The following is a 13,316-nucleotide window of genomic DNA, read 5'->3' as shown; positions in this document are numbered from 1 at the left end:
CTGCATGGAGCAGTCAGAGCTGTCAGTCTGCAAGGAGCTGCCAGTCTGCAGGGTGCTGTCAGCCTGCATGGAGCAGTCAGAGCTGTCAGTCTGCATGAAGCAGCCAGAGCTGCCAGTCTGCAAGGAGCTGTCAGCCTGCATGGAGCAGTCAGAGCTGTCAGTCTGCATAGAGCAGCTAGATCCGCCAGTCAGCCATGATCTTCTAGATCTGCCAGTCAACCAGATTCTTCCAGATCAGCCTGTCAACCAGAATCTTCCAGATCTGCTAGTCAACCAGAATCTTCCAGATCTGCTAGTCAACCAGAATCTTCCAGATCTGCTAGTCAACCTGAATCTTCCAGATCCGCCAGCCAGCCAGGATCTACCGGAGCCTACTACCTACCTGAGCTTCATCTCAGTACTGGGCTTCCTCTCAGTACTGGGCTTCCTCTCAGTACTGGGCTTCCCCTCTGTTCCGGGCTGCCCCTCTGTTCCGGACTGCCCCTCAGTCCCGAGTTGCCCCTCAGTCCCGAGCTGCCTCAGTCCCGAGCTGCCCCTCAGTCCCGAGCTGCCCCTCAGTCCCGAGTTGCCCCTCAGTCCCGAGCTGCCCCTCAGTCCCGAGCTGCCCCTCAGTCCCGAGCTGCCCCTCAGTCCCGAGCTGTCCCTCAGTCCCGAGATGCCCCTCAGTCACGAGCTGCTCCTCAGTTCTGTGGGGTTCTGGGTGAGGACTATTAGGCCATGGTCGGCGGCGAGGGTGGATTATCCCAGGACGCGAAGGGGAGGAACTAGGACATTAATGAAGTGGGGTCCACGTCCCGAGCTGGAGCCGCCACCAAGGACAGACGCCCACCCGGACCCTCCCTATGGTTTTGAGGTGCGTCCGGGAGTCCGCACCTTGGGGGGGGGGTTCTGTCACGCCTTGGTCATTGTGTTTTGTGTTTTCGTTATATATTTGGTCAGGCCAGGGTGTGACAGGGGTTTATGTTATTGTATTTCGTATTGGGGTTTGTAGTATTTGGGATCGCGGCTGATTAGGGGTGTTGTATAGGCTTGGCTGCCTGAGGCGGTTCTCAATCAGCAGTCAGGTGATTCTCGTTGCCTCTGATTGGGAACCGTATTTAGGTAGCCTGAGTTTCGCTTTGTCTTTCGTGGGTGATTGTTCCTGTCTCTGTGTAGTGTTCACCAGATAGGCTGTAATAGTTTCACGTTCCGTTTGTTGTTTTTGTATTTATTAGTTATTTCATGTGTCACTTTTTTCATTAAAGTCATGAGTAACCACCACGCTGCATTTTGGTCCGACTCTCTTTCGACAAACGAAGAACGCCGTTACAATACCGATTAATCGGCCGATTAAGAAGAAGAAAATCTATTTGTAATAATGACAATTACAACAATACTGAATTAACACTTATTTTAACTTAATATAATACATCAATAAAATCTATTTAGCCTCAAGTAGACAATGAAACATGTTCAATTTGGTTTAAATAATGCAAAAACAAAGTGTTGGAGAAGAACGTAAAAGTGCAATATGTGCTATGTAAGAAAGCTAACATTTCAGTTCCTTGCTCAGAACATGAGAACATATGAAAGCTGGTGGTTCCTTTTAACATGAGTCTTCAATATTCCCAGGTAAGAAGTTTTAGGTTGTAGTTATTATAGGACTATTTCCCTCTATACCATTTGTATTTCATTAATCTTTGACTATTGGATGTTCTTATAGGCACTTTAGTATTGCCAGTGTAACAGTATAGCCCCCGTCCCTCTCCTCGCTCCTCCCTGGGCTCGACCCAGCAACACAACGACAACAGCCACCACATCGAAGCAGCGTTACCCATGCAGAGCAAGGGAAACAACCACCCCAAGGCTCAGAGCGAGTGAAGTCTGAAACGCTAACTAGCCAGCCATTTCACTTCGGTCACACCAGCCAGTTTGTTGCACAACAAAGAGCTGCTGGCAAAACGCACGAAAGTGCTGTTTGAATGAACGCGCCTGCTTCTGCTTACCACCGCTCAGTCAGATACTTGTATGTTTGTATGCTCAGTCAGATGATATACAACGCAGGACACGCTAGATAATATCTAGTAATATCATCAACCATCTGTAGTTAACTAATGATTATGATTGATGGTTTTTTATTAGATACGTTTAATGCTAGCTAGCAACTTACCTTGGCTTACTACATTTGCGTAACAGGCAGTCAGTCTCCTTGTGGAGTGCAACGAGAGAGAGGCAGGTCGTTATTGCGTTGGGCTAGTTAACTGTAAGGTTGCAAGATTGGATCCCCCGAGCTGACTAGGTGAAAATCTGTCTTTCTGCCCCTGAACGAGGCAGTTAACCCACCGTTCCTAGGCCGTCATTGTGTTCTTAACTGACTTGCCTAGTTAAATAAAGGTGTACATTTTTGGGGGCAAATCGGCACCCAAAAATACAGATTTCCAATCGTTATGAAAACTTGAAATCGGCCCTAATTAATCGGCCATTCCGATTAAATCGGTCGACCTCTATACTCAACTCTTCTGCATGAACATCCTGATTTGGTTATACATAAAAGACCATGTGGTGAACATTACAATACAATCCTAATAAGTGTTGTGTACATTTTGTTCTGTAGGATTACATTTTTGAAGAGCCGCAGACCATCCATGATTTTTGACATCATGGAGTACCTCCGGACAACGTCACGGTTGCACATGGATCAAATGCAGGGAGACTCCTGCACTTTACAACACACAACTGCTGCCATTTCACCACGTCAATATTTAATGTATTTATTACCAACTATATTTATTTAAGAGGTTACACTTTCCACGACTACATTATACTTTATTCTTCATTTGGATCACTATTAGGAAAAATACTCAATTTCGAGATATCTTTGTAAATCTTTTTGGTCTGAGTGATCAGTTCAGTACTTTATCAGAATGTTTCCCTTTACACTGTGCTTTTGTTAATTTGAGGAGATTACCTTGCGTTCTTGTTTATCGCTCCAGTAAAACTGTTTGACCTGAGGTGTGCTGACTGCACCCTGTGTTGCGCGGCGATGTCTCCTCAAAGTTGTAGCAGCTCAGACGCTGTTGGTGGTGGCACTTCAGAGAGTCTCAGGATCATTCTCCTTTGTAGCCCCAGTTGAGAGCTCAGTCTTCACAACCCTGCTCTCTGAAGTTCTGGGACGTCGGTGTAGTCCTTTGCAGTTTTCAATGTGTAGACACTTCACCTTTGAGACTTGTTATTACAGTCTTCTTTAGCTGAAAAATAGAGTAATATTTGGTGATTATTTTGTCTGTAGAATGAACTATCAGGCCTGATTATCACACTTTGAACTAATTCCATTCTAATCTGAAAACCAATCAAATCTGTTTGACCTCAGGTTATTGGAGTCTTGTGTTAGCTGTGGAAAAAGTGTGTCACCAATCAAGCCCCAGAGGAATGGAGATAACCATCCATGACCTAGATATCAAAACAAGCTAGTTTTTGAACGTTGTGTTGTACAACAGCTGACTAAAGATGGGGCATTCAGATCAAGAACACGAGATGTGCAGTTGAGAACATTTCCTCGCTAACGGTGTAGCTTTACAATTCTGTGATTAAACTTTTAAACAAAGTTTCTACTTGTTGTAGCAAACGAGTGTCGTGAAATACATTCACCAGAAACAGGGTACAGTTTTTGACTTGTCAGAAATGTCAGCAAGCCAGCTTAGCTATGTACAGGGTTGGTTTTGAAACCCTTCAACTCCCCCAGTTCTCTCCACTGTGTGAACGCAAATCTGAGGTTTACTCTCATCTGGGCTCTATCGCTTTCCCTTTTTGCCTGTCTGCTCTCCAAATTTAGATGGAGGAGTAGTTGCTGCTGGTTCTGGTCATTAGCGCCTCACGTCTCCCATGTCTGTAAGCTAGCTATCGACGCTAGCCATTAGCCAAGTGTTAGCCACAGGCTCAGCTAGCTAGCTACAGTATGACACCGCCTCCTCACTGATGGAAAACACGTTACTCATTGTGAGCCCCACAAAATCTGGCAGGGAAATCTGACCCGATGGAAAACAACAACCTATGAATACAACGGTTCTCAGACAGGCTAGATGCGCAATATTGTTACTGTTGCATCACATTGGATGACCACTAGCGATCTGTTGGAGCTTTTGAGCATTAAAATAAATACAATAAGTTACATATTGCAGCTTTAGTAGATACTGTTTTTGAAAGTGGATGCCATGTTTTTGTGGAACTCTCAAATCTGATCAGTTACCTCAGGTTTGACAGAAAACATCCCTCCCTTGAGTAGCAGTGCACTATGGAACTGATATGGGGGTTGGAAGGTGAGTCAACAGTCTAATATTGTGTTTGTACAATGAGGCCTGAAAGGAGACAGAGAGCGAACACAGAGCCATTGAGGAGAGCAGATTTACTCCATACCAAAACACAGTGCAAATACCTGGTTTTCCCAGGTTGATTAGATCACTCAGTCTAACTCACTGTGGGTCTACTTATTGTTGGTGTGCTTGCTTTTTCTGACCCTGACTCTATTCATTCACACACCATCTGATGTAGTGTTGGAAAGGAGTGTCATGGGAGAGAGAAGTCCTGGGTTTGAACACACCCTCTCTACTTCTTTCTCTTTTTCCCCCTCTAGCCCAGGTCAGATCTAGCCCAGTCAAAGAGCACTCTGTCCCAGACACTGCAGTAGTTTTTAATAGACCACTATGTGAATGGCATTGACGTTGTACAGTGAAAATATTTTTTTTTGTCTCTAGCATCTCACATCACTGTTTGCTCAATTCAAAAACCACATAAGTAAGTGTTATTAATTTCCTCTACATCCTGTAGATTCTTATCAATGTTACATGGCAGGGTTCACCTTGAGGTTGTGTGTAACACAATTTGCATACTACTAATCTAGACACAACCCCTACTGTATACTGTACAATAGATGTACAGTACTTCCTTAATTTAAGAAAGCTAAATCAAGCTACTTTCTAAGATCTATATCAGACTCTGCTGGTGATCCGTCACAATTTTGGAAAACAGTTGTAAGGATGAGAATTGGATGTTCATCATTGATAACTAATGCCTGACTTGTGTCTATAAATTAACCTGTGTCACGTGAACTAATTGAGACGGTGGTCACATGTCCTTGAAAAAAGTCCCGTCCTGTTGGGCGCCATATGCTGTCTCGTGTCTAAGTCTCTTCTTTCACATAGCTGATGGTCCAAGCTTCGAATCCTCCAAACGGAGCATTGCATTGGTGGCAGCAGTGTTTTTGTGATGCTTTTTTAGTAGGTTGACATTTATTGTCATGAATCTTGTCCTAGAGGCAGAACTGAGCGATTTCCGCCAGATGGACCAGCTGCAAAGTCAAAATGAGCTATATCAGTAAAATTTATGAAAATAAAAATGTACGGTAAGCGTTAGGCATTAAGTTTAGCAGTGTGGTTAAGGTTAAGGTAAGGGTTAGGGTTAGGTTTAAAATCAGATTTTATGACTTTTTGGCTGTGCCAGCTAGTGACCACTCTGCAGAGCTGCCTTCAGGGCAATATCTTCTTTGGGCTAGGTGTCCCACTAGCGTTTCACTACGACAACATCCGGTGAAATCGATGAGAACGAAATTCAAAGTACAAATATCGTAATATTAAACATTCATGTGTCATACATCATTCTTTAGCTTAGAAACTTGGTAATCGAACCGCGTTGTCCGATTTACAATAGGCTTTACGGCGAAAGCATAGCATTTGATTGTCTGAGGACAGCGCCCCGCATACACCTAGCATAAAGATATTTTACAAACCAGCAGAGGCGTCACAAAACTCAGAAATAGCGATAAAATAAATCACTTACCTTTGAAGCTCTTCCTCTGTTTGCAATCCAAAGGGTCCCAGCTACACAACAAATGGGTGTTTCATTCGGTAAAGTCCTTCTTTATATCCCCAAAAAGTCAGTTTAGTTGGCGCATTTGATTCAGTAATACACCCGTTCAACCCGTTCAACATGCAGACAAAGGAATCCCAAAAGTTACCGGTGAACTTCGTCCAAACAAGTCAAACAACATTTCTAATCAATCCTCAGGTACCCTAATATGTAAATAAATGCTAAACTTTAAGACGGAATGTAGTATGTTCAATACCGGAGATAAATAACGAAGTGTGCACCCTCATTCACGCTTGCCACAAGACTAGAGTCCTAATGAGGAAAAAGTACAACTACTTGTTCATTTTTCAAAAAACAAGCCTGAAACCTTTTCTAAAGACTGTTGACATCCAGCGGAAGCCATAGGTACTGCAATCTGGTCGATTTCTGGTTGTAAATTCAATAGGCCAACATAGGAATGGCCTGGGACCTAAAAAAATAATAATCTGGATGGATTTTACTCGTGTCTTCGCCTACCATATCAGTTCTGTTATACACACAGACATTATTTTTCAATTTTAGAAATGGAGTGTTTTCTATCCAATTCTACCAATTCTATGCATATCCTAGCTTCTGGGCCTGAGTAACATGCAGTTTACTTAGGGGCACGTCAGACAGCCAAAATTCAGAATACTGCCCCCTAGCCCAGAGAGGATATTCTTAAATGCCAGTCTGCACATTTTAATGACTATGGAACTGAACATCTGCTGAAGTTATCACTGGAACAAGGGATGTGTGGGTAAATGCAAGCTAGCATACCACAGGAGCAGCGCACCACGTAACATGTCCAGTTGAGCTCCGTATGCTAATGGTGCATGGGTCAGCTGTTTGTTCACCCCTACCCGCAATTGCTAATAGCCCATCTGCAGCAACCCGATTATATTTGATAAAGTGAAAATATACGGCTCGCACCCAACCCTAACCCGCAAATATAGAAAATGCACTATAGGCTGAGTCAAAGACTGCAGAATGATTTTTTGACAGGGGGTGCAGGATATTTTTTGGCCTGATTTAGATATGTTTCTGCTTATAATTTACATCTCTTTGGTAGGCTATTTGTTAGTCAACTTGTCTATAAATTAGATACATATACTGTAGCTTCTCTTTTGTCATTATATTTTGCCCTAGAAGACTGAATAAACCCTTGCTCAACAGAACAATGTAATAAATCGATAGAATGAATGCTTCAAATCTAGTTGACATCGGTAAAGTTCTGTCATCAAAGATGACAAAAAAACGAAACAGGAAAGATTTTCTGTGCAGTGTCCAAATGACACCACTTTAAATCGGTTGTAAGGAAAATAGAGTTGCGGAAATGACCCAACGTGTTTCTGATAAGATTTTAGTTTGGCTTCGATGCATATTTTATGTGGTTGAAATACTATCAGTTTTTATGATGCTATTATGATGAAGACAACACCTTTATAGATGGTATGTAACTGAGCATTGCATTCTCTCAAGATGAAAGAAATTTCTCCACACCTGTTCCTAATTCCAAATTTTGGCGACATTTGGTGTATACTTTTACTGCAGGAGTTATTATTAAGGCTACTGAACAAATATTACTAGAGAACGTTGGTTATGTATTACCCCAGAATGTCCTTTATTACAGAGGACGATTTGGACGGGATAAATTCTCAAAACTGCCCCCTGTAATTCTTGATTTTTTGTTCTATAAATTGACAGATATGACTGAAGCCTGGAGTTTTTTTTAAGGCTACACTGATATAACTTGAGCTTGGTTCCCAAATTTGTAAACCATATGAAACTAACTTTGGTATAGTGTCGCCATAATATTTGAATTGAGGAAGTGCGATCATAATCATTAGGATAACTTAGTGATCTGCAGTAGAAGACGTCCTAAATGCCCCCTACCCTTCAGATGTAAGCTAAACAGCTAACTTGTGCGTTTTTAGGCTATGGATGAGAAAGTGAACTTGTTCCAAACGTTTAGCTCAGTTGTATACCGCTTTGCGATCTATTAAAATTCTTACAGCTGAAATCCCGTTAACGGGATTGATATGACAACAGCCAGTGAAAGTGCAGGGCGCCAAATTCAAAACAACAGAAATCTCATAATTAAAATTCCTCAAGCATACAAGTATCTTATACCATTTGAAAGGTAATCTTGTTGTTAATCCCACCAGTGTCATTTCAAATGGGCTTTACAGCGAATGCACCACAAACGATTATGTTAGGTCAGAGCCAAGCCACAGAAAAACACAGCCATTTTTCCAGCCAAAGAGAGGAGTCACAAAAAGCACAAGTAGAGATACATTAATCACTAACCTTTGATGATCTTCATAGATGACACTCATAGGACTTCATGTTACATAATACATGTATGTTTTGTTCTGGAAAATTCATATTTATATTTAAAAAATCTCAGTATACATTGGGCGCTTTATGTTCAGTAGTCCCAAAAACATTTGCAGAGAGCCACATCAATTTACAGAAATACTCATCATAAATGTTGATGAAATACAAGTGTTATACATGGAATTAAAGATATACTTCTCCTTAATGCAACCGCGGTGTCAGATTAAAAAAAATCTTTATGGAAAAAGCAAACCATGCTATAATCTGAGAACAGTGCTCAGAGAACAAATACATATATCCCCATGTTGGAGTCAACAGAAGTCAGAAATAACATTATAAATATTCACTTACCTTTGATGATTTTGGTAAACAAATCAAATCTTACGAGGCGTGTTCGTTCACTAGTTGCCGACGAAATGTCAAAATGTTCCGTTACAGACCGTATAAACTTGTCAAACGATGTATGGAATCAATCTTTAGGATGTTTTTAACATAAATCCTCAATAATATTCCAACCGGAGAATTCCTTTGTCTTCAGAAAAGCAAAGGAACGGGAGATACCTCTCATGTGAAATGCGCATGATCAGCGCGTGACTGCTGCCAGACCTCTGACTCAATCCACTGTCATTCGGCCCCACTTCACAGTAGAAGCCTCAAACAAGTTTCTAAATATGGTTGACATCTAGTGGAAGCCTTAGAAAGTGCAAGATGACCACTATCCCACTGTAACTTCAATAGAAGCTGAGTTGAAAATCGACCAACCTCAGATTTCCCACTTCCTGTTTGGATTTTCTTTCAGGTTTTTGCCTGCCATATGGAGTTCTGTTATACTCACAGACATCATTCAAACAGTTTTAGAAACTTCAGTGTGTTCTATCCAAATCTACTAATAATATGCATATATTAGCAACTGGGACTGAGGAGCAGGCAGTTTACTCTGGGCACCTTTTCATCCAAGCTACTCAATACTGCCCCTGCAGCCATAAGAAGTTATTAACAGCAAGGGTTGCATCAAATAGGTGCAATTTTCTTATACTTATGCATTTAGCGATGTTCAGTTAATTCAGCCTAAAATAAAGAACCTTAATTAAGCCTATATAAATTTCACAATAATTCCACATATGGGTTTTTAAAGTATTTTTGTATCTTTATTCAACCCGCCCGCCCTTCAGCTACACAATATTTAATGACCCTAAACCCATCTGCCCCGAGGATATAACCGCGGAGACTGCGGGTTATGAGTCAACCCGTGCATCACTACAGTATGCTGTCTAGTATCCATGTCTTATCTTTCATATAACTGATGGTCCACTCTTTGTTAACGTCTTTGCACGTTACTTTGTTAAGGCACTGAAGGCACTCTGGCATCATTACTGAGGAAAAATGGGATAAGTGATGCTTTTATCTTGGGTGGCTTTTTATTTGAAAGAAATTGTGGTTTAATTGACCCTGGTCAGTCAGTCAACTGCTCTTCCGTCTCACAGACTCCAGTTAGCTCATTAGAAGATCAGTCAACTTCTAGTGAATTTTTGTTTAATTTCTACAATGTTGTTCTTGTGATATGCTAGATGCCTTAAGATTGATGTAAAAAAAAACATATATATCCACTGGGGCTGATTTGCTTGACCCTTTCTTGCTGCAGCTTTCTGCTCTGCTGGTTACGGAGTCATTGACCCATTCTTTATCTGATTATTATCTCGGTTGCTATCCCCAGGGCTGGAAAGGCAGCCCATGTGCTCCCTTCTCCACAAAGGCGGTATCCCCTAAACCTAAATAATTATTGCCATATCTCAAATGTATCTTTGCCAAGCAAACATTTTAGAATCATTAATCAACTGTATGCTTAAGATCCTTTCTAGCTATGAGATGTAAGTGTTCACCACTCTGGTCATCTGTAGCAACCTTGGTGTTCAATTATGTGATTAAGGGTATGGATAGGAAGAAGCACTGTGCTGACCTGTTTTACTTTTGAAGGCTTTCGATACTGTTGACCACCATGTATTGATTCAAAGATTGTCTGCCATCGGTATGGATCAGGCGTCATGTAATTGGTTTGAAAATTACTTTTACATACACCTATATGCAGAAGACACTGTTGTGTATGCTATTGCCCCCACAGTTGACCAGGCTCTTTCTGAGCTTCAATCTGCCTTCATTGCTTTACAGAAGGCCTTTGTTGAACTGAAATTGTACTTAAATGCAGGTAAAAACCAAGTATATGTTACTCTCCAAATCACGCAAAAATGTATCTGATGATTTATGCATATGTGCTTTGAAAGGTGCCCTCATTGATGATGTCCCCGCTTATAAATATCTGGGTATCAGGATTTACAAAAAGCTATCTTTAAAAAAGCATGTTGATGAGTTAGTTAACCCTTGTGTGGTGTTCGGGTCTGTGGGACCCATTTTCAATATTTACTAAAAGAAAAATGACACAATTATTTTCTAAAATAACACATTTTTCATTGAGTGCACACTATATGTGGTGTTCGGGTCCACTGTCCATCTGCCTTTCTCCCGCTTTTCTCGCACTCTTTACCCTTTGTAGTGTGTGAAACTACACAATTTCTTACGAGAACCTGCACAATGTTATTACAATACATTATTTCGATACGTTGTAAAAAAATCTGTATTTTCCCACACTCTACCCCAGCCAGGTGAAAATTGGGGGAGGGACACAAATAGCTTTGCATGTGTGTCTTCTTACCACAATCAATCAGTATGGCAAAAATAATATCTGCTCAGAGGGCCTTAGTAATAATCTTTGCAGAGAGAGAAGCTAATATGGAAGGAGCATCTTCCAATTTGGAAGATAAAGAATTTTCCAAATATGAGAATCATGCCACTGTCAATTCAGAGCCTGACAGTGATTTGAAAGGAGGGTGAGATTGAGCCTCAACCAGCCCCAGGACCAGCCCGTCAGCAGCCAACCCCAGGACCAGACAGTCAGTAACTAGCTCATCAGCAGAGAAAGGCAAACATGTGGTACTCATGTCAAAAAACAAACAATAAGGCCTAGGGAAACAAGGCCTAGGGAAACAAGGCCTAGGGAAAGAACCAAAGGGAGTGACATATATAGGGAATGTAATCAGGCAGGTGATGGAGTCCAGGTGAGTCTGATGAGGCACGTAATGGATGGTGACGTGTGCGTAATAAGGAGCAGCCTGGTGACTTCGAGCGCCGGAGAGGGAGTATACGTGACAGATATGAATGCAGTTGTCTTTGTATTGAAGCCAATAGATGCAGTTCATCATAACACACTGTGCTTTATTATGGGCGACAAGATCAGCACACGTCACTGCATTCTATATCAGAAAGTAGGCTGGCCCCCTTTGCAATTCCATAGATTGATGCATTGCACTCTGTTTATAAAGCCCTCCTGCATTAACAATGAAGTAAAGTACGGCGGAAGTTAACTTAGACGTACCAATACCCGGTCTCAAGAATGGCGAACTCTCGAGAGCCCTTTGATCTCCACAGAGTTAGTCAAATCTGCTTTTAGTTTTTAGTTTTTTTTTGCACCTTATTTGTGGAATACATTTCCAAGCCTCTAAAATTGAATGAATTTGCACCTCTGGTGCAATTCAAAAGGCTGATTGGGTACCCTTTTTACTGAAGAATGTGAATGTTTGTTTTCTATGATTGGGTTTTGTTTTTAAAATGTATGGATGTGTGTTATGGATGTGTATATTGGTGTGTTGATGTGTATGCAGATCTCATCTGAGAAAGAGACCTTGTTCTCAGTATGACTCCGTCAAAATGAAATGGTAAATAAAACATCTCAATAATGGAAACCGTCTTGTCTTTCATTTGACTGTATATTTTATATCGGACACTAAACACCTACGTGTCGCATGTATGCTCGTGTTCCTCTTTGCAATCTACAACAGTAACACGTGTGTGTGTGTGTGTGTTGTTCCAGGTGTGCATGTGAAGCTGGCTGCTGTGGAACTGAGCAAGGAATACTCCACGGAAGATGAGGAAAAGCAGAAGTGTGCTGACAGTGTCTCCCAATGATGTAAGTAAGGTTTATACAGCGTTGAAGTAGTGTTCCAAGATCCCCCCCCCCCCCTTCCCAGATTAGCTAAGGATAAGTTCCTCACATAATTCAAAAATCTAAAGCACAGAAGAGACAGTGGGGGGAGAAAGGGAAAGGAACATTTTAGAGAAGAATAATACAACTTCAGTAGTCCCCAGTGAGTGAGTGGTTGAAAATCAGGCCTCTGATCAAACAAATAGCTACAAATAGCTCAGTGAAGCGGGTCAAGAGCTTCAAGTTCCTTGGTGTCCACATCACTAAGGATGCTATTTACAAAACACACCTCTGCTAAAACATTTTTTAATGCAGCCTAGCAAATTCAGAGCTCCAGTCAAAGCACATGTTTTCTGTAAAGATGCAAATGTAGGCCAGTCTTTGCTAAAAAATGTATTTTATTTAACAGAAAAAGAAAGTTGCACATAGCTTGCCTGCCCTGTTTGTTATGGATGATAGATGTGGTGAGTGCAGATTGGGTCATCAGCGGTAGTCCCTCGCATTCCAGACCCAACGTGGTGGTAGTGTTGGTCTGTGATCCACTCCAAACTGTCAATGCATAAATTCTTCATGAAAATTGTCGATTTTGCAAGGTAGGTACTTTACCGGCTTCATTCCTGATGAGAAAACTTACTGGAACAAGTTATATGCCAGTAATATGAAATACGTGTAAACTTCTTAAAACATTAGCTGTCACCATGAGGCTTGATAGGGGGTAAAGGCAATTTCTATGGGTTAAGGCATCCACATGCTTCTCAGTCTAAACAGTTCGGTGGAGTTGGTGCATATATGTTTTATGTTTTTGTTCTACACACTTGTCAGTGATTGGTCAACAGTAGGGATTCGATAAAGTCTCGTCATTCAACGAGAGACAACTTGTTTTCATACACATTCTTTCATTGAAATATACTGCACCAAACATCTTAGATGTAAAATTGCACTAAGATCTCTACGTCAAAAAAAAACATCTGTAACGTAGATGCTGGGAGTCGAGAAGCAGGTGGTAAGTTTCATATAACATGGAACAATACAACGTAGGAGTAGCATCTAGACATGAACAACAGAAACAATAGTGCCTGGGGAA

The 13,316-nt window shown here is 41.4% G+C and overlaps 1 protein-coding gene across 1 annotated transcript in view; it reads left to right on the top strand.

Moving 5' to 3' along the window:
- LOC116375826 (cAMP-specific 3',5'-cyclic phosphodiesterase 4B-like) overlaps positions 1 to 13,316 on the top strand; it is a 96,490-nt gene that overhangs the window by 44,871 nt on the left and 38,303 nt on the right. Inside the window, exon 2 of the mRNA XM_031833640.1 lies at positions 12,122 to 12,217. Within this exon, the coding sequence (XP_031689500.1) occupies positions 12,176 to 12,217 (42 nt within the window). The 5' untranslated portion in view covers positions 12,122 to 12,175. The remainder of the gene's footprint in view (positions 1 to 12,121; positions 12,218 to 13,316) is intronic.

Source organism: Oncorhynchus kisutch, linkage group LG10, assembly GCF_002021735.2.
Source record: "Oncorhynchus kisutch isolate 150728-3 linkage group LG10, Okis_V2, whole genome shotgun sequence".
Taxonomy (NCBI): domain Eukaryota; kingdom Metazoa; phylum Chordata; class Actinopteri; order Salmoniformes; family Salmonidae; genus Oncorhynchus; species Oncorhynchus kisutch.
Note: the sequence above shows the minus strand (reverse complement) of the source record. Positions and strands in the feature narration are given on the sequence as shown.